Here is an 18,388-nt window from a genome sequence, read left to right on the forward strand (position 1 = left end):
AACACAAAAGGCCAAGGACGAGGAGGCGGTTTCAGCTAAACGGAACTTTTCATGTTCAATGAGATTTTCAGAGGGCTTATCTCACGTCAAAATTGTAGACTCACGCTGTCTACCTTTATCTTCCGCCATTTAAAAGTTCAAATCCCGATAACAGTCAGTACTGAATAAATAGCTCGGGGTTTGTCTTGGCGCGATGGTGAAAGATTGCGTGCTCGGTAGGATGGCAGTCATAGCCATTAGACTGCAGACCAAAAGTGGGGAAGCTTCGACAACATCCAGCCATCGGTCGGGATGTCTAACTGAATCAAAGTGAGTTTGCCGGCATGGCACATCCTTAGACTGTGGTTTGGGGGCGATTGCGTGACGTTCCCAAGACTATGGCACCGGAATGGGTCTTTGAAATGCAAGGATGGATTGGAGTAACACTCGTACACGAAGTCTCAATATGCCTGGGGTTCCGTAAAGCTAAAGATGGCGTGAAGGATAGCCTCTGAGCTCCAAATGCCGAAATGAGAGGTTCGATGAGAAGTATCTGCCTTTGAAAATATGACCAGACCCCTTTCGCAGGGAGAAGAGACAACAGCTTCAGGTTTCAGTCATCCTGCCACCTTATGCACACGACAAAATGAGTGAGTCGAAGCAGGAAAGCCTGCAGTCTATTGACTCGCCAGGACAAGTGACACCAGGTATAGAGCCTGACTGGACGCATCATGAGGAAATACGAGCTCGTCGAAAGTAAGTTGACACATGGCAGGAAGAGGACTCGCCGACAAAGGTTTGCTGACATTTCTGCTGTAGAATCGATAGCTCGGTGCTTCCACTATTGTACTTGGGCCTGCTTGTTTTCCAACTTGACCGCATGAATCTTGCAAGTGCGCTCACCGGCGGATTTGCGAATGACATCGGGGTAAATCAGGACACAATTAATTTGGGAAATCAGTTGATGTTCCTGGGAATCGTCATCTTAGAAATTCCCTCAAATATGCTCTTGCAAAAGGTAAGTGTGGTCTAGGTACTGATACATATGATTCTTATGTTCCTTCAGAGACCACGGTGCTGACAGATTGAAAATCAGATTGGGCCGCGCAAGTACATCTCTAGCCAAGTAATTCTATTCGGTTTCGTCGCAACTATGCAAGTATTTCTAGTCGACCGCAAGGGTTTCTTGGCTTCGCGTATGATGCTTGGTCTTGCGGAGGCGGGCTACATTCCAGGAGCCTGCTACACCCTTTCAACTTGGTACACGAAGAAAGAACTAGCCAAACGCATCGCAATCTTGTCAGTGCCATTGGAGTGAGCAAATGTTATCTATTCTGACCCTCTAAAGCTTCTTCGGAATGTTTAGCGGAAACGCTTTGAGCCCTATACTGGCATCTGGCATCCTCAAGCTCGAAGGCGAACGTGGGCTGCGTGGCTGGCAGTGGCTTTTCCTAGGTAGGTTCCTCAGCGATACTTCTATCTATGGTTCAAGCTTACTGATCAAGACTAGTTGAGGGCGTGTTTACTATCTTTGTTGGGCTTTCGCTACTGTTCCTTCTGCCCGGTTCCCCAGACACCCCCGATCCGCTGTTGAGCCCAGGTCTCATCCGATTCAAAGGCTCAGAGAAGAGTATCATACAAAGGCGCCTAGAGGTAGATGACAAAGAGAAGCGTGGCGGCGCTCAAGGAATGCGAATTCCTCCAAAGCTCGTATGGAAGACTATTCTGCACTGGAAACGCTGGCCACATTTTCTGAGCAGCTTTGCCGTCTTCTCCACCTGGAGCCCTCTTACCACTTACACGCCTACCATCATTATGTGAGTGTTGGACAAAATGATTCAGGATTGCTCAAAAGCTTTCGTTTTTCTTTTTCTTTTGTACCATGACTTACACGTTGGATCAGGAATCTCGGCTTCAACCGCATCCAGGCCAATGCTCTTGCTGCAGTGGGCGCGTCACTCGCTTTGGTCGTCGTCTTCGTTTTTGCCTATATCAGTGACAAGACCAATAAGCGTGGATTCTCAGTAATAGGAGCTCAGTTTTGTTATCTGATTGTCTTGGTCGTTGCGCGCACGGCACACCCTCATGTGGGCAAGTGGTCACGCTGGGGGCTTTGGACGGCTGTGAACAGCTTCGCGGTTGGGTATCACCCTGTCAACAACTCATGGGTGCAACTCAACTGTAGAGAACCAGGCGAAAGAAGTATTAGTATTGCGTAGGTTGCCATTTTGCTTAGACCTAGCTCCCAACTCAGGCACGCTAATATTGCATAGGATGTGGGTGATGCTCTCCATCAGTGGGTTGATGGTCGGAACGCAGTATTATCGAGGGAATGATGCCCCATTGTGAGTACTTCAAGCTCCCAGCACTGCGGCAGTACAAGGCTGTTCAGTGATCATCGCTGATCTATCATAGTTACCAAACGGGTCTGAGAACACAGATTATCATGGTATCAGTGGGAATGGCATTCGCAGTTCTCCAGGTTGTACTCTACGCTGTTCACAACAAAAGGGTGGCTGAAGGAAAGCACAAGCCGCGGGATGGTGAAGCCCCGCGGATCTATGTGACATGAACAGGCTGGAAAGCAATTTATAGCGAAACAGACTCAAATACGCCTTCGAATTCCTTTGATATGCGCTTGTGAGCTTGTCCGACGGGCCTCCCGAGGATGTGGAACCCCGATTCTTTGCCCCGATCTCGGGGGAAGTCGACGATCACCGGGTGCGGGGAAATACCATGCAGCAAGGGGTGGCAAGAGTAGACCGGCCTATCAACAAGGTAGTCCTCTCTTTTTGTTTACCACATTGGGTAAAAGGTCATGACCTACCTTACTTTGACTTTCATCTACGTCAGCCCCATGAGCGGCAGTGGGGACCTTTTCTGACTTTCACGACCTGAGCCGGGACAGGTCTTTGCAGATGCTCTTTTGGTTTCTCATTCGATTTACTCAATGGGGAAGAAAGTTGACAATGCTCGGCAAGGAGAGCATATTGCCAAGTTTCAACACAAATTAGCTATATCGTTTCGAGTGAGCGCACATGATTTGTCTAGACATTTGGACCCGGGACGTGAGCAGAAGATATATAAGTATGCAGCTTTGTGCAAGATGCATTTCAGAGCTGTGCATCATCTGGAACGAGTCCAAGCCCCTCACGACCCAACATCCTAACCATCTGGCACTAAACCAATCTGTTCTGAAACCTGAGTTGCTACCTACACACATACTATGTTTGACGTCGTCATTGTTGGAGCAGGTCTCAGCGGCCTTCAGGCTGCCTATTCCGCCCAACAAGCCGGGCTTTCAGTCGCAGTCGTCGAAGCTCGAGATCGTGTGGGCGGCAAAACGTGGAGCGTGCCGCTGGCCTCTGGACGAGGCGTCGCTGATCTGGGTGCTGCCTGGATAAACGAGAATACGCAAAGTCGTATGGCGGAATATGTCAAGAAATTCAAACTACCGACAGTATCGCAGAGACTCAAAGGTACTGCCGTCATGCAGCTGGCCGACAGCAGTAGGGTCGAGTTTCCGTTCGGCATTATACCCGAGGTAAGTAAAATCTCTCCAACTTCGTTAGTGTATTTGTGTATACCATATTTCAGAGCTCACTCTCGTCTGGTCAGTTTTCTGTTGAGGAAAAGGAGAACCTCGAGAAGATTCGCGACCATATCCAAGCCGTCTCTTTGAAGCGCGAAGCTCCTAGGAGAGAGGACGACGGGGTATCTCTTGACCAATATGTGCGAAGTCTTGGTGCTCTTCCAAAGACGGTGGAGATGATCAACCTATGGGCTAGAGTGATGCATGGAGTTGATTCCAGCCAAGAGTCAGCAGCTTTCTTCATTGACTATTGCCGACGCAATGGGGGCCTATTCTCAATTCGTGCTGATGATCAGACGGGTGGCAACTATCAGCGCTTTCACGGCGGTAAGCTCCACTCTCCGCAGGCTTTTTTTTACTTTGCTCACTTCAAATCCTCTTCATCAGGCACGCAACAGATCGCAAATGGCATTGCCAACTTCATCGGAGAAAGCAACATCCATCTTTCGGCCCCTGTCGCTGCAATTGAGAATCATCAAACCCACGTTGTTGTCATCACGTCTAGAAACCAGCGTTTCTTAGGAAGAAAGGCCATCATCTCTGTGCCAAGCGCTATGCTTCGCGATCTCAACATCTCACCATTATTGCCTCAAAGGGTCCGAGAGGTCACCGACTCGTCAAAGCTTGGACACTACAACAAAGCGATCTTGCACTATGACAGACCTTGGTGGAGAGATCTTGGATTCAATGGTTTCTTCATGAGCTACAAGGGACCTGTCTGTGTAGCACGCGACACCAGTGTCGACGAGACCCAGAGCTTTGCTCTCACCTGTTTCGTCAACGGCAAATTTGGGGAAGATTGGTCAAAGCTGTACCCCCACGAGCGTCGTCAACTTGTTATAAAGCAGGTAGCCGAGGTTTTCAACGTCGACGTTGACTCGGAAGCGTTTCGTCCTATCGAAGTCTTTGATCAGATATGGAAGCACGAGCAGTTCAGCCAGGGAGCGCTTGCACCCATCACTGAGATTGGCCACTTCACAGAGTACGCTGATGTGTACGGAAAACCGGTTGGCAATCTTCATTTCGTTGGCACAGAGTACTCGACCGAGTGGAAGGGTTACATGGAAGGGGCGCTATGTTCAGGGGAGCAAGGAGCCAAGGAGGTTCTTGAGGCCCTCCAACGTACGCCTCGGGCAAGTCTTTGACTCAGAAAACTTCAAACAGAAAGACCATGGTTACGAAAACTGGATTTGATAGTGTAGAGAACCGAATATATCCAAATTCAAGGGTTTCACATCGACACGTCTTGCATTGCCTACCTTATCTTACAGGATAATGGATAAACTTAATCAGTAAAACCCATAAACCCATTTCTAAGGAATTAAAGCCTCAGCGGTCGTTTATGGGCCTTGAGCTAAATGGTGATACGATGTGTGATCATGCAAAGTCTACTCCGCAGTAGGCGCACAATGCCACGTCGTGGACCCACCAAAAGGACCTTTTGTACTGTGGTCTCACCATAATTTTCGCGCCTGGGCAGTCAGTTGCGAAGTTGCGGCACAGCATGTGTAATTTAGGCTGCGACATGCTTCAAATTGGACACCGAGATATTTTCGGCATCCGACCAACGAGACCAAACCACCATGACCAACAGCCTTGGCGTGGGCAGAGGGGCCAAGACCTTAGCCCCTGTTGAGTTCATCACTAAATGGCGGCAATGGTTCCTCTATGCCTAGCCCTTCTGCAACTGGACAACACGAGCCCCTCTCAAAGCGTCCAAAACTCCCCCGTTCAGTTCGTTGGGGGTATATGAATGAGAGCTCTCCAACTCTAGGTCAGGTTTATGACGCCAGCAAACTTTGATGCGCAAGGTCAACTTGGAATCTCATTCGGTCTTTCGCGAACTCCCTCTTTCGAGGAACATTTTAAAACATGGAGTCCAAAGATTCGACAGCCGACTCCCCCAGCATTCCAAATCAATCCAACGACCCAACACCTTTTGTGTTTGACCAAACTGAATTCAACAAGTCGCTTGGCTTTGTCCAGGAAGTGCGGGTAGGTCAGGCCCCTTTTAATCGATGACAACCTATACACTAACTTGTGTTACTTTTCAGAACCGGTTCGAGGCTAGCCAGCCAGAGAAATATTCCACTTTCCTTGAAATTTTACAGGAGATAAACGTTCCGCCCGGGGATTCGATAGAAGAGTGGGAAGCTGCTCGGGCAGAGAAGCAGGCAGCGGCACGCAGCAAGCTGGAGGTTCTATTTAACGGCCACGCCGACTTGCTGGAAAAGTTTGATGCATTTCTCCCAGCCACAAGCACATGAACTGAAAATTGTGCTCCACACAACTTGGACATAGGGAGCGAGAACCTTGAGCATTTTGTGAAACAATAGACTTGATGGCTTATGTCTGCGAGTGTGGAGGTGTCAGGACTGCGAATACATGACTTTGGTTGTGGCTCACAACCACAATGCTAGTATGAGCTTTGTCCTGTATTTATTCAAGGTAAATCTAAGTACAAAGTGAGGAGTTTCTTGTAGTCAGGCGTTCCCAAACCGGTGACCGGGTCCCAGCCTGGTCCCGCGTGGAATCCTTCAACACCACAGCCATAGTTCGAGCCCTCCACAATATCTGTCATGACTGTTGCATGAGAATAGAGAACCGGATTGACAAAGCCTACGGGTTTCTTCCCGACATGTAGGCGCGCATCGTTGATATTCGTGAGAATAGAAGCAAAAACTGGCGCTGATGCGGAGGTCCCAAAGACAGTCATCAATTGGCCGTTGATGGCGGCAACGAAATTAGCCGCGTTGGATGATACATCGGGGACCCCACGTCCCAGTGGATTGAACTTCCCCGTCAAGTTCTGCAAGCGCTCATTGATATCTGGGCGTTGCAAGTAATGATCAATTGCGTCCTTCTGATATTCTGGTGCGTCAAAGAGATTGCTAAACCCGCCCCCAGAAGAGCTGATATGTGTGGCACTGGAATGACGAAAGACAACCTCGGAATCGTAGACAGAGCCATTTGCGCGAATTTGCGTACCACCGACAGAGGTAACGTATGGGCACGAAGCTGGCACTACGGGGTTGAAATTGCCATATGTCGACAGCGGGCCCAATGCTTGGCCAGTAGAAGGGTCAAGACAAGAACATCCTGTTCCCGCCGGACCGCAGTCTGCCGAAGCCGATATGACGCTGACACCCTGCAAACCGAGCTTAAGAAACTCGAGACACTGCCTTCGGAGATATGCCTTCGGAAAAGAGACTTCATTCCAGGCATAGGAAATGGACACAACGTTAGCTGGACGGACTGTGCCGCAGTCGTGGGCCTTTTGATATCCATCATCCGAAGGAGAGGGGTATACACCATCAATAGAGGAGTTCCATGCGTCGCAATATGAACCGTCAAACGCCGCGATGAGCCCGTTCAGCGTCCCGGTCTGCCACTTCTCACCAACTTGGTAGTTGATGACTGGCTGAGGGTATGTCAAGGCCATACTGTATTCAAAATCGAGGTCGGCCTCGGCATTTACGTATGTTCCTTGAAGCTCGTCCTGCCAGTAACCACCCTTTATGGATTTCATGATGGGCCTGAAGCCAACAGACTTTGGTGAAAAGATACCGAAGAATAAGTCCAGATCTTTGGGAAGCCAAGAGGCCCAAGAGACTTGAAAGATTCCGAAAGAGTTATTCGGGTGGATGGCGCTTGTACTGGGAATATTGTAAAGTTCCCGCAAACAATCAGGTGTGATGTACCGGTGACAGTTGTCGAGAGTGAATGTAGTGTTGGATCTTTTGTGAAGAGATCGAGGACTGAAGTCGCCGCGAGCTCCCACCAGGCGGTCATCTGAATGATCAGGCTGATTCCATCTTTGCCTAATCCTCGTTCCCATGCCCAGATGCACAGTTGGCATTACAAAGTCCACGTGGGGGCGAACCGAATCTGGAAGGCTGTACTCGTCACATGCCAAGTGCTCTTCGTTACTCTTGGGGTCCAGATAGACACCAAAGGTCGTTTTGAGTAGCTTCTCAGCCACTCTGAGTGTGGTATTCAGAAAAAGCCATCCCCCATCAGCGGATCGGCGAATGTGCTGTTCACCGATGCCGACCTCCCCGAGCCAAGTCTGAACTGTATGTATTCTCTCTCTTGTAGGAGAGAACCTAGCATCGACTTTGGCTCGAGTCCAATGCTGGGAGAATTCGGGAGAAGATGGGTCGGAGACTCGCAACAGCTCGTGCTCAGCTACATCAAGCCCATTTTGCTGGAGAGCAATTTGGAGAGGTATAATTGTTCCGGGGTTGGGTTTGGTTTCAACCTTTGACCAGCCCAACCCAAACTTTTTCTCTCGCTTCTCATGGACCGAATGAGTATCTTGAAGGTAGTCGGCCGCTGCCGGACCAAGGAAGACAGCTAAGAAGACCACTCTGAAATGCATGACGGCTGATGTAGGTCACAGCTTTTGTTAAATCGAGTTTGAATCTGAAATTGAGGCTAGAAAAGGATTCGGTGGCTGCAATCAAACCTGCAAGTCGTCTGACTTTCCTTAGACAAGGTGAAGTTTGTAACGGCACGCTCCCCTTCAGCTTGTGGCAGTGGTACATGCATTAAATACTTTCGACCTAACTGCACTTATACCAAGCTTAGCTATTTGAGGATATGCTGAAGTAAGAGTGCCGACTTATGACCGCGGTCTGACTCTTGGACATAACATCAATGCTATCACTGTATTAATGTTTAGTATCACTTCACAATTTCCTTAGGTGGCAAAACATCGGTCAGTTCCTAGCACTCGCTCTGGGGCTCAGAAAGGGCACGCCAAGAATTTGTTGACCATGTAAGACGAGCCACCTGCGGCATGGCTGCAATCAAGTGAGCACTTACCCTAATGCAAGCATTATCGTGTGTTGTGAGGGATTAAAATTTTGGTTTGTAAGTTGTTGGAACTAATTCATGGCAGATACGAAGCGGCACAGTTAATGCCCATGACTCAAATGAGTTTTTCACCTGCGGGAGCGGCCGTCAAAAGAGCGGGGTATGAAGCTTGGCTTTGATACTAGGAAACCAACATAGACCAGATGCAAAATATGATGAAACCAATGTCTGGATGAGATCTATGCACCTGAACACAGTATCGAGCTCTAAGTGTACACGTAGTTCAACTTTCTTTGGTGAGGATGTATTATGTCACTAGCATATCCTAACTTGGGAATCCACGAATAAAAGTTTGCTCTTTCAGTTCACTGGACATGCTTCTAGTCCCACAATAGCCCCATCACTCCTCGTTCCACAAAATTAAAACTGCGCATTGTGCCCGACGCGAGGTTCATGAGATGTGACGAAGGTAAAACCCCTTGCTGTGTCCCAGGGTGGAGAATAAATATCTTCAACCGGGATTGTGATTGACTCTCCGATCGAAAATGAATAAACCTCTAGTGAGATGGGGGAGATACCTGTGATGAAAACATGTCTCGGGCAGCAACAGGAAATGGAAGTGTTCTTGTGACCGCGCAATTCCGGACGTACATGCATGCTGTGATGTATCTACAGTACTGATGTTTGCTAAGCGCTGCAGGTACCTAGGTAAAGTACGTATGATATGCCTGTAGTACCTTTCATCGAATCCGTTGAGGTCAATGTCCTTCCTCTTCTGATGCCTAGCGTTATTGGGACTTTATTGAGTTCTTTTCCCTGCATAGGATCAAAGAATGCGTGTGTGCACCCACCCTATCGTGATGTTCAATGCTTGGCAACACGAGCCTTTCTTCAGTAAGTACGGATACTTACCCCTGAATTGCTGCCTGGCAGATTAGCTCCAGGAGTTTTCCAAATTGCATTTGCCTGTAATCCTTGTTACCTGACGGACTTCTTACGCTGAGCCATATGCAGCCGAAAGGTTGAACGCTTTCCTAAATGGCTGATCGGAAGTTCCCAATGAGTTCATGTGACTTTGAAATGTCATGCTCTTTAAATACTACGTGTAAGCAACAATGGGCACCTTTCAAGCTCCGCTCAAGCATACTTCTAGTTGAAATGAACCATATGTTGAGCTTTAATTTTCACCAGCGGCGATTCGGCTTTGTGGAGAACGGCCTTTGCTTTCTTTATGACAATTAGTGATATACACTTAGAGAATCTTACTTGACAATAACAGCGAGGGATGTCTCCACAGAATTTGGACGTGTCATATGATAGGTACGAGCCTTTTTTCTTCCTGGAGAAACTATCATGTATCTTTACTCGTAAAGGACGCATTCTTTTCTCAACCAACATATGGTCATTTCTTTGCGGGCAACACTGCATGTCGCCATCCCAAGTCATCAAGCAGAAAAACCTCAGGCGCTGCATCAAATCTAGAGGTATGACTAATAGTTGATATTTTCAATTTGAAAACCCGCCCGCGGCTCCTTGAGCTTGAGGCTTTTCTACATGATGAAAACCCGAAGTCTCGGAATAAGTGCAGGCCAGTCTGACTGAAGAGTATCCTGCAACCGAATACCTCTCAGAAACTCCAAAGCCTTCGGGATGTTCAAGAAGTTGTTACGATTATACTGCCTTAGTAGAAACTGTTCAAAGAATAGGCGCTGCTCAAGGGTATGACACTCGAGCGCAGCGATGAACGTTGGCCAGACAAGTATGTGTTCCCCTAGTGCGCCTTCTGGGAAAGCCTGCAGGCTCCGTTGGAACGTCTCGATAGCATCGATACATGAGGGGAGTAAAGGGGCTTCGTTGTCGTTTGTCAACACTCGACAGAGGTACATGTTGAAGGCTTGCTGGCGGATATCGGCGATAAGGTCAAACGTTGGACAATGATCGGGATACAAGTTGTAGTAGTAGTAGAGACAGTCGAAACTCTCTCGCGCATGGTACAAAATTGCGTTCTTTCCGGCATCCTGACTGACCAGAGGTGCAGCGTAGACTCGCATTCTAGCATTTATGAGCAAGAGATCCAGCCAACAGAACATGAATACAAAGGCACTAACTTACTTGCGAATCTGCCTCAAAAGAAAGCTGCCCAACTCTCCTCCATCCGTGAGGGCCGTATCACCTCCAATAGCTGTGATGGCGGCTTCCAGCATTTGGAAGACAATAGGAAAGTCTGCCATACCATTGACCATGACAGAAACCAGAAGCACAACAATGGCCAGAACCACGAGCTGCTTGGGCTCATCGCTTCGATCTGCCAGGTCCTTACGGTTCAGCAGCTGGCTGATTGCTAAGGCATAAAGCCTGTCCGCATTGACTACGGGCTGCAACATCGCCCTCCCTGAAAGATGGAATGCTGACACGGCAAGAACGGCGTCCATTACCATTGCGTTTGACCATGCTATTGGAAGGATCAAACGTCGCCAGCCGTTGTTGATGTCATCAACTACTACCATTTCTGGGGCGATGGCTTCTGAAACTGAATCGCATTATGAGCCCAAACTCACAGAGGGTCGTAGAGCAAAAAAAGATTGATGATGATTAGTAAACCTTGGACTTACAATGAGTGAGTAGAAACTCCTTCCACGGCTCCAGCACGCTGAAATTCACTAGCGATAGTGGCCCTGAAAAGACACCGTCGGCATCTAGCCAGGAAATTTGCGATATGATGCACAAGTCGTCGATGACACCCAAAGGTAGTTCCTCTTCTTCGTCCGCATGATCTTTGCTGTTAGAGACGTCGCATCCTAGATCTCTTTCTGAACCACCACCCTGACTAGGCCCCTCGCCCCCATCACCGTAAGTACGCGCCGAGCTATTCCAGTACACGTCGTCCCAAGCTTGTGAGTCCCGAAACGGTTCAAGCACCTTTGACTTGTCTCTCACGGAACCATGCGCCGATGTCTGGGCGAGGGAATGCTTCAGCAACGCACTTCGACCCCCAGAAGTGGATTTTTGTCGTGATGAAAAGCCATCCAAGAACTTATACTTCAAAACAAAGCCGCTGCATGTGATCCCACGGTTGCTACATTTTGCGCAACTCGGGCGCGTGCCATCGCAGTCAATTCGACGTTGAGAGCACTCGTAACACCCTATTATCCACAATGAAACTCATTAACCACTTTGCCCTTTCCTCGACGCTAGAATTCCATCTCGAAAGGGAATGCAGACATACCCTTGACTTTTGGAACATAATCTCGTTTCTTTCGAGCCATGAATGCTGTTAAGCATCAAGCCGCTCCCTCATCTCGGATATATCGCTCTGGTGTTGCCAGGATCAGAAGCTCGTCCAGGCCGAAGTGCGGGGAGCTCGTTCCTCAATGTTGAACCCCAAAGCCACCCGGACAAGGATCGGGGTACCTTATCGCACTTCCCCCATAGCAGTGTTGGCCGCGGTTCCTGCTCCGGAGATCGGCATGCTCTAAGTGGCCGAGTTGCAGTAGTGTCATTCTCCGCTTTCTGGAGATGTCCGAAAGGAGTAATCAGAATGAGAACACACGTTGATCGAGCTGACTCCCTATCGAGACCAGAATCGACCAATCAGATCTTATAGCAACGACCTCATCGTCATCTCTAGCTCTTGACAAGCTGCTACCAATGATGAAGCCTGGCTTCTGCATGATCTCGTTGCTAGTCATCTTGCCGTGCACTGAGACTGCCCGAACGTCGCCACCAAGGACCGCCCTCCACTGACCCAGCGCTTCAGAGCATCTTGCTCGGTTTACATGTACGGAGTGAAGGAAATAAGTCACGATCATCTGCATGCAATCCAAAGGTCAACCCAGTAAAGCACGGACTTCTTATAAGCTTTCCAGTCCTTCAAGTTAAGCTTTCCTCGCGACAACTCCTACCGGTTCCTGGCCTGCGCTCCCTCGTATTCAATCAATTAGTCTTTTTATTCCACGTCTAGATCATTTCTCTGCCCCTTCGCCGAGATGCCGCAAACTACATGCCCGAGACCCGAGATTACACGGAATCTCGAGAATGCGTGCTAGATTAAAGAAGTGAACCTACGCGATTCCACGAGTCCTACTAAAAAAAGCTTACACGGCTGTCCGGATATAAACGCTTACATCGCAAGAAGCGGTATCCCCTGAAGTCAAAGACCTGTGAATATAAAGCTTCATCAATGACCAAAAACGGCTTGGATAACCACCTCTTACATCCCCAACACCCAAGACTTTCCTCCCCACCAGTGTCACAAAACACATTACCCCCACATCGACTACCAAAATGCTCCCCTCAATAACTCCCCTCCTCCTCCTCGCCGCCGCAGGAACTTCCTACGCAATCAACATCTGCTGCTCCTCCTTCGCAGGACACACCTGCACAAAAGACCAATACAACAACCACCGCCAAAACGTCATCCTGAACCAAATCATCAACGTCGACGGCCGCAACTGCGTCCGCAAGGGCGCCGGCCCGGGTGCCTGGACCAGCAAGAAGGACTGGTCCGAGTGGTACGACTGCCAGCAGTGGGTCGGGCCCGAGCAGCACCAGATCGAGGTCGGGGAGTGCACCCTCTTCTGCGTCAAGCCCAGTGGTCTTCTGAATAAGCCTTGTATTTGAGCTTTGGTATCTTGTTTATGATAATATCTACCTCTCTGAAAAGAAATTAAAAAGATACTGCTCGTTCAATTGCTATGCGTTCAAGGCATTCTAGCCAATCGCGATCAATTTGGTTCCTCTGAGAGCGTGACGTTTCGTCAGGCAGGCTGCTTCATGACATGCATCAGGGAAGAGTCAAGACTCCAGCCCAGAGTGGCCAAGCTTTCTCAACAGACAGACTTTGTCGTTTGTATTGCTATTCAAGTGCCTGAACGCTACCTTACATATCGTTTCCACGCAAATACTAACTCATGCTCTCGCTGTTTGTGTAGGCTACTCCCATCCATTGCCCTGAGAGCCGTCCGCCGCCATATCTCTCTATTCTTCTGCTTCGACTTTCGCTCGAGCCATTACTCCAGAGAGCACTGCAAGATTGTCATGATCTGATTTCAAACGCGTCAGCCCTCACGAAACCACACCTGATGATGGTGTTGCAGGATATGATTGTTGAGGTCGCACTCACGCCATTGCCTTGTCAGGGCTTAACTTTGTGCGGCGTGCCCGTCTAGATCCGCCTAACCGCAATTATACCACATCGCCAGGAGCCTGCACTCCATTCATACACTCGCAGCGGCCGGGTTCACTCTTGAAAAGAGTCCGATAAAGTGGCAGAATGGAGATGAGGGACGCCGCCAATGTATTGCAATGAGAGGCTATCACCCAGCAGTCGCTTCTGAGATCGTGAGACCTGAAGCTGCCGAGGCAAACCACAACGATCAGCAGGTTGATGGTACTGGTCGCGAAGAAATGAGTCCAGGATATGCACAAAAGACTATGCTTGAAAGTTTCATTGCGCTGTCGAAGCAAATCGTACATCGTGTTTGCGGCGAGGAATCCATCGAAAAGAGCGCCGACTGATCCATAGAAGAAGAACTCTGTACTGTTGTGGTTGCCCTTGGCGTAGCTGTAGAAGATCACAGCGGCATCGCATGAAAAAAGTATCACCGACAAGAGAAACCAGAGACCGCCGAGGACCTAGGTAAGCGCTTTGTATTTCTTGGCGCTCGGTGTCCAAGCTGCGATTGGGCCCGGTACTTCAGGTACGTCTGGTACTGCAGGTGCGCCCAAGGCTACTGGTACGCCTGGGTTTGCTGGCTGCATATCTCGGAGTTCGTATACAGGCGGGGGTGAGTTACTGTTGATAGACATGACAAAAAGCGATGGTGTATTCGGGCCCAAGTGGGAAGGACAAATCGGCGCAGAACAAGATAGCGAACGGATGTTGAGTTTGTCGGATAGTAAGAGGCTCTCTGTTTTCTGACGTGTGTACAACGAATGAAGTAGTGTTGCTGGACCAAAAAGTCAAAGTTGGTGTTCGTGGTGTTGAATGTGGTCAGGAAGAGAAGTGAAGTTGTGGATGTGGGAGGCGTAGGAGGCCAGTGTAAACGGTGGGTCATGTCAATGGAGGGAAGTGAGTTCTTCTAAAGATGGTGGCTCTCTGTGGCAGGAAATACCATTTGCGACTTCCTCCTTCCCGGGACTGCCCACGGGCTGATGCGGCAAGGGGTAGATTCAGTCTTGACGGAAGAGCCGACTTGTGCCTTTCTTTGGAGGAAGGTCCTCGTCCGCAAGGTTGGAAAGTGTCGTACAAAAACAGAACCGTAATTGCCGGCCAGCAATTATGCCTCATTTACAACAGAAAGAAAGGCAACTTAAGTCCCTCCCCCCCCCCCCCCAAAACCTGCCTTGCTATCATCTCCTGCCAGCGTTCCCTTCAGTCTCTCAAGCTTACGTGTGCTGCCTCATATGAAATCACAAAATACTGGTCAACTATAGCTGAAGGCTCGGCCTCACCTCAATCAGTGCGAGCAAGTGGTCCTTCGTCCACAACAACCGTCTTCAATGAGGGGAAACTTGGCATGCTTTCGTTTTCTGCAGGACCCTCAAGATACAAAACGTATTACACCTACTCCAAAGCATTGGAAGGCAAGTGGGAAAGAGATAGAATACTCAACAACGCTTTCCCTTGGGTAAAATTCGAGTTCAGAACAGATACGTATCATGACCCGAGTTGTTGGATGAACGCGACTGAGATACGCAAGCTCTCTGGGTGGGGGAATGGATAGGTGAAGTACCCCTGGAAGAGTCTGCCCCCAAAGACACTTATCCCATCCTAATATACAGCAAGTTTCTTGTTCAAGAATGTACGGAAGGCAGCAGCGGTGCCGGGTAAATCCGCTTATCTAGGAGGGCGGACGTGACTTCTTCCAAGCACAAATAGGTAGGTAGGCACTGCGCTTTCTAATACCCCGCCCTGCTGGTTAAATAAGAAAGACACAGGTGGCGTATGGTTCCAGATCGTGCTTGGTCAACGACAATCTGGATAAGATACAGGTAAAGTCAAGGTGGAGGGAATGGGGGAAGTCGACTAGGGTCGAAAGAGGCGGTACTAAGGAAGAGACATCGTTCTCGACAGGGAGGAAGAGCTAAACATGTTAAAATGTTGTATTAGGATCGCTACATATCTTCTCGAGGCCCCAAGTCGTGACGGTCGTGTTCAAACCATACGGAAAAAGAGAATGTTTCCCTGCGCCAGAAACTCCGGTTCGTAGCTTTCCATGTATCCCCCCCTATTGTTCTGTTTCACACGGTTCAATTTATCCCATGTTCCGGAAAAGCTTGTTGCTTCATTTCTTCAGCCTTGAGCGATGGTGTCGCGAACAATCTTGTTACAGTCGACGGGGTTCTCAAAGACGAACCAGTCATCGCGAGGGATGTTCTTGAAAGCTTTCTCGAAACGTTCTGGCTCGTTCTTTGCGGAGATGCCAATGGCCGCGATGTCAGTGACCTTGCGGATCAAGATGAGCTTGATCCAGCCCTTGAATTCGCGGTAGCTGTGATTGTTGATTAATGCCTGTTGAAAGCCTTGAGGAAGGGAATAGAAGTACTCACATATCACCATAAGCCTCGGGGTCGGACTGCGTGGAGTCACCAATCAGGATGAACTTCCTCTTCGGAAGCCAGTCGTGCACCTTCTTCATGCGCTCCACCTTGTACTGCTCCGTGGCCATGGTTAGCGCCGACAGCAAGCCTGCAACCGTCTTCCAGCTTGAATCGCGGAGAATAATGGACCCGGGCGGGTAGTACTTGTTGCGGAACTCCCTCAGGAACGGGTACAGGTTGTATGGGGAAGCCGAGAGGTAGAACCATGGCGACTCCTGCGGCAAGAGTGCTGAGATATTCCGGTACAGCTCTGGCATGCCCTCGATTGGTCTCGGCTCGTTGACAAAGGTCTCGCGGAGGATGCCGATGGGGTCGCTCGTCTGCGTCAATTTGATGGTGTCGTCGATGTCTGTATAGTGCCGTGTTAGCGAACCACCATGGCAAGGTCTTGGTGCTTATGTTGACGTACCTGAGATGATTGCCCATCCCTCTGGAGCAGCGAAGAACGTCTTCATCTCCAACAAGCCCGTCGCGCCACGCGGCACCGCTGCGCTGGACGTGACCGTCGAACCGGTGGGCTGCTCGTGGATCTTGAGTGTATCCGTAGTGATGCCATTCGACCCCGAGGGGCCCAGCTTAAGCTCCTTCTTCTGATGCACGACACGGAGGTGTCGCGCCGGCTGCACGTCCCACAGGAACGGCATAATCCGCTCCTCAATGGTCTTGCGCTCCTCTGCATCGTCCGAGAGCCCAAGCTTCTCGGCGACGCCCTGCACGATATCGACCACCTTGCATTTCGGCTCCTTTTCGAAAATCGCGGCAACGAACTCGGCTTGCCAGCTGCCTAAACGGGAGGGCTTGTACGCTGTGTTGTCCAGGAGCCAGACGATGTCGTCGTCGGTCACGGGTTTGCCCCAGGGGTTGTAGCTGCCGAGATGCGACAGAATGCCAGTGGCGCTCGCGAAGGCCGCCTGCAGGGTCGGCACTGTTGGGTTGGGGAGCTGTGCCTCGACCTCGTCGAAGCGACGTTCTTTGCGGGTTTGCTTCTGCATCTCGTCTGCGAATGCCGCGGGGCTCTTGCCGTCGTCTTTAGCCGCCATGGTTTCGATGTTCGGCGCTGCCTACAAGTCTTTATAGAGATGTCTCTCTGTGTGCAACCTTTGCCTCTTGACAATGAATCGACGGTCACTTGGTCGGCGAGGTAAGCAATGTGACTCGAAAAGGGTACTCCTGGTGCCTTGGCGACGAAGTGGTTGGTAGGCTGATGATTCAAGGCTGAAAGGCAGATGTGTCTCGAAGGCAGCTGTTCCTAGTTGACGGGAAACGGTGGAAGATGGTGGTGGGAGGTGCGGCACCTTAGGGAGGCGACCTAGAGCAGATGAATGGACGCAGGCAGTACGGGGTAATAGGCGTATGTCTCAGCTGGGACGAAGAATAGCTGGGAATATGAGCTTTCAGCTACAGTCTGCGCCAGCCATGAGCCGTCGGTGTCGGCGAGAGGGGGGTAGGGCGAACCGATGCATTATGTCAGAGCTAGAGGTGCTGGCTGCATCGTCTGTGTGGGAGGTGTCCGTGACATGGTTTAGGGCGAGCTGTGACAGGTCGGTCCATCAGATGGCCACTGGCAAACTGCCCAAGTTGGACGCAGCAAAGGCTTGGCTTAATATGCGCTTTCTGAACCCTTGTGACCGCCAGCCGTAAATGACCTAGGGAAGACCAGGCAATGACGATGGACCGATCTGCTTGTAGGCGAAGGTGTGTCGGAGGCGTAGGAAATGTGGAGGGATGGAGGGGTTTGGCAGTCGCAAGTCGCAGTCGCACCGTGACATTGGAAGGGGAAAGGTCGCAGGCGGGGGCGGGAGGCATCCGGGGCTCACCCGCCTTACCTAAGGTACCTTACCTCGTCAGGCTTCCCCGGCAACCCCTGCGGTTCGATGGCCATCAACAAAAAGGCATGATCCGAAAATATCCCGATTGGCACGTGTTCGCGTCACTCGCCAGGGATCCTCCAGGTCAAACAATCACGTGGCGCTAGCTTTCTCAAAACTCAAAGACACAATCAACATGATAATTGTGAAAGAACATGGCAAAAACAACGGGCTTGTTGGAAGCATCGTGCAAAAGGGCCGTACAGCAAAAGAAATGTCCCTGGCAAGGCTCGAACTTGCGACCTTTGGATATCCCTAGATGATCTAGCGTCATATGTATGTAGTATGAGACCAACGCTCTACCGACTGAGCCACAGAGACTGGTTGATTGTGGCTGAGCAGAGCAGTAGACTATCCAAGAAGGGCCATCGAAAGCCAGAGTTGAGCCTGTCGGTCGTTTTACTCCGCAAATCAATCGCTTCTGATTTAATTTCCCTTGCTAACACGAACTTCTCTCTTGACTTATTGAAAATCAGCCAAAATGCTCTTTCAGTTGTCGCCATCTTCGATGTCTCTGGTCGGGCTGGCC

The 18,388-nt window shown here is 50.0% G+C and overlaps 8 protein-coding genes across 8 annotated transcripts; 4 read left to right on the top strand and 4 right to left on the bottom strand.

The window, feature by feature from the left end:
• Positions 1-625: 625 nt before the first annotated feature.
• Positions 626-2,551, top strand: CPAR01_13246 (inner membrane transporter yfaV; the record flags this gene model as incomplete). The annotated part of the gene is made up of 8 exons (XM_060497500.1): positions 626-735; positions 799-997; positions 1,064-1,278; positions 1,328-1,434; positions 1,490-1,796; positions 1,883-2,194; positions 2,253-2,324; positions 2,395-2,551. 8 exons carry the CDS (start codon positions 626-628, stop codon positions 2,549-2,551), a joined length of 1,479 nt encoding a protein of 492 aa, XP_060343893.1.
• Positions 2,552-3,205: 654 nt separating this feature from the next.
• On the top strand, positions 3,206-4,716 carry CPAR01_13247 (amine oxidase B; the record flags this gene model as incomplete). The annotated part of the gene is made up of 3 exons (XM_060497501.1): positions 3,206-3,523; positions 3,598-3,898; positions 3,959-4,716. The coding sequence occupies 3 exons, from the start codon at positions 3,206-3,208 to the stop codon at positions 4,714-4,716; spliced, it is 1,377 nt and encodes a 458-aa protein (XP_060343894.1).
• A 727-nt stretch (positions 4,717-5,443) lies between these two features.
• CPAR01_13248 (uncharacterized protein) lies at positions 5,444-5,838 on the top strand (the record flags this gene model as incomplete). The annotated part of the gene is made up of 2 exons (XM_060497502.1): positions 5,444-5,566; positions 5,626-5,838. 2 exons carry the CDS (start codon positions 5,444-5,446, stop codon positions 5,836-5,838), a joined length of 336 nt encoding a protein of 111 aa, XP_060343895.1.
• Positions 5,839-5,917: 79 nt separating this feature from the next.
• CPAR01_13249 (aorsin precursor) lies at positions 5,918-7,952 on the bottom strand (the record flags this gene model as incomplete). The annotated part of the gene is made up of 2 exons (XM_060497503.1): positions 5,918-5,923; positions 6,195-7,952. 2 exons carry the CDS (start codon positions 7,950-7,952, stop codon positions 5,918-5,920), a joined length of 1,764 nt encoding a protein of 587 aa, XP_060343896.1.
• Positions 7,953-9,939: 1,987 nt separating this feature from the next.
• On the bottom strand, positions 9,940-11,633 carry CPAR01_13250 (uncharacterized protein; the record flags this gene model as incomplete). The annotated part of the gene is made up of 4 exons (XM_060497504.1): positions 9,940-10,441; positions 10,502-10,919; positions 11,002-11,428; positions 11,616-11,633. The coding sequence occupies 4 exons, from the start codon at positions 11,631-11,633 to the stop codon at positions 9,940-9,942; spliced, it is 1,365 nt and encodes a 454-aa protein (XP_060343897.1).
• Positions 11,634-12,673: 1,040 nt separating this feature from the next.
• On the top strand, positions 12,674-13,009 carry CPAR01_13251 (uncharacterized protein; the record flags this gene model as incomplete). The annotated part of the gene is made up of 1 exon (XM_060497505.1): positions 12,674-13,009. One exon carries the CDS (start codon positions 12,674-12,676, stop codon positions 13,007-13,009), a length of 336 nt encoding a protein of 111 aa, XP_060343898.1.
• A 564-nt stretch (positions 13,010-13,573) lies between these two features.
• On the bottom strand, positions 13,574-14,197 carry CPAR01_13252 (uncharacterized protein; the record flags this gene model as incomplete). Its single annotated transcript, XM_060497506.1, has 2 exons — positions 13,574-14,023; positions 14,093-14,197. The coding sequence occupies 2 exons, from the start codon at positions 14,195-14,197 to the stop codon at positions 13,574-13,576; spliced, it is 555 nt and encodes a 184-aa protein (XP_060343899.1).
• A 1,486-nt stretch (positions 14,198-15,683) lies between these two features.
• On the bottom strand, positions 15,684-17,031 carry CPAR01_13253 (uncharacterized protein; the record flags this gene model as incomplete). The annotated part of the gene is made up of 3 exons (XM_060497507.1): positions 15,684-15,882; positions 15,941-16,340; positions 16,401-17,031. The coding sequence occupies 3 exons, from the start codon at positions 17,029-17,031 to the stop codon at positions 15,684-15,686; spliced, it is 1,230 nt and encodes a 409-aa protein (XP_060343900.1).
• Positions 17,032-18,388: the final 1,357 nt, after the last annotated feature.

Source organism: Colletotrichum paranaense, assembly GCF_030867605.1.
Source record: "Colletotrichum paranaense strain IMI 384185 chromosome Unknown Scaffold_12.1, whole genome shotgun sequence".
NCBI lineage: Eukaryota > Fungi > Ascomycota > Sordariomycetes > Glomerellales > Glomerellaceae > Colletotrichum > Colletotrichum paranaense.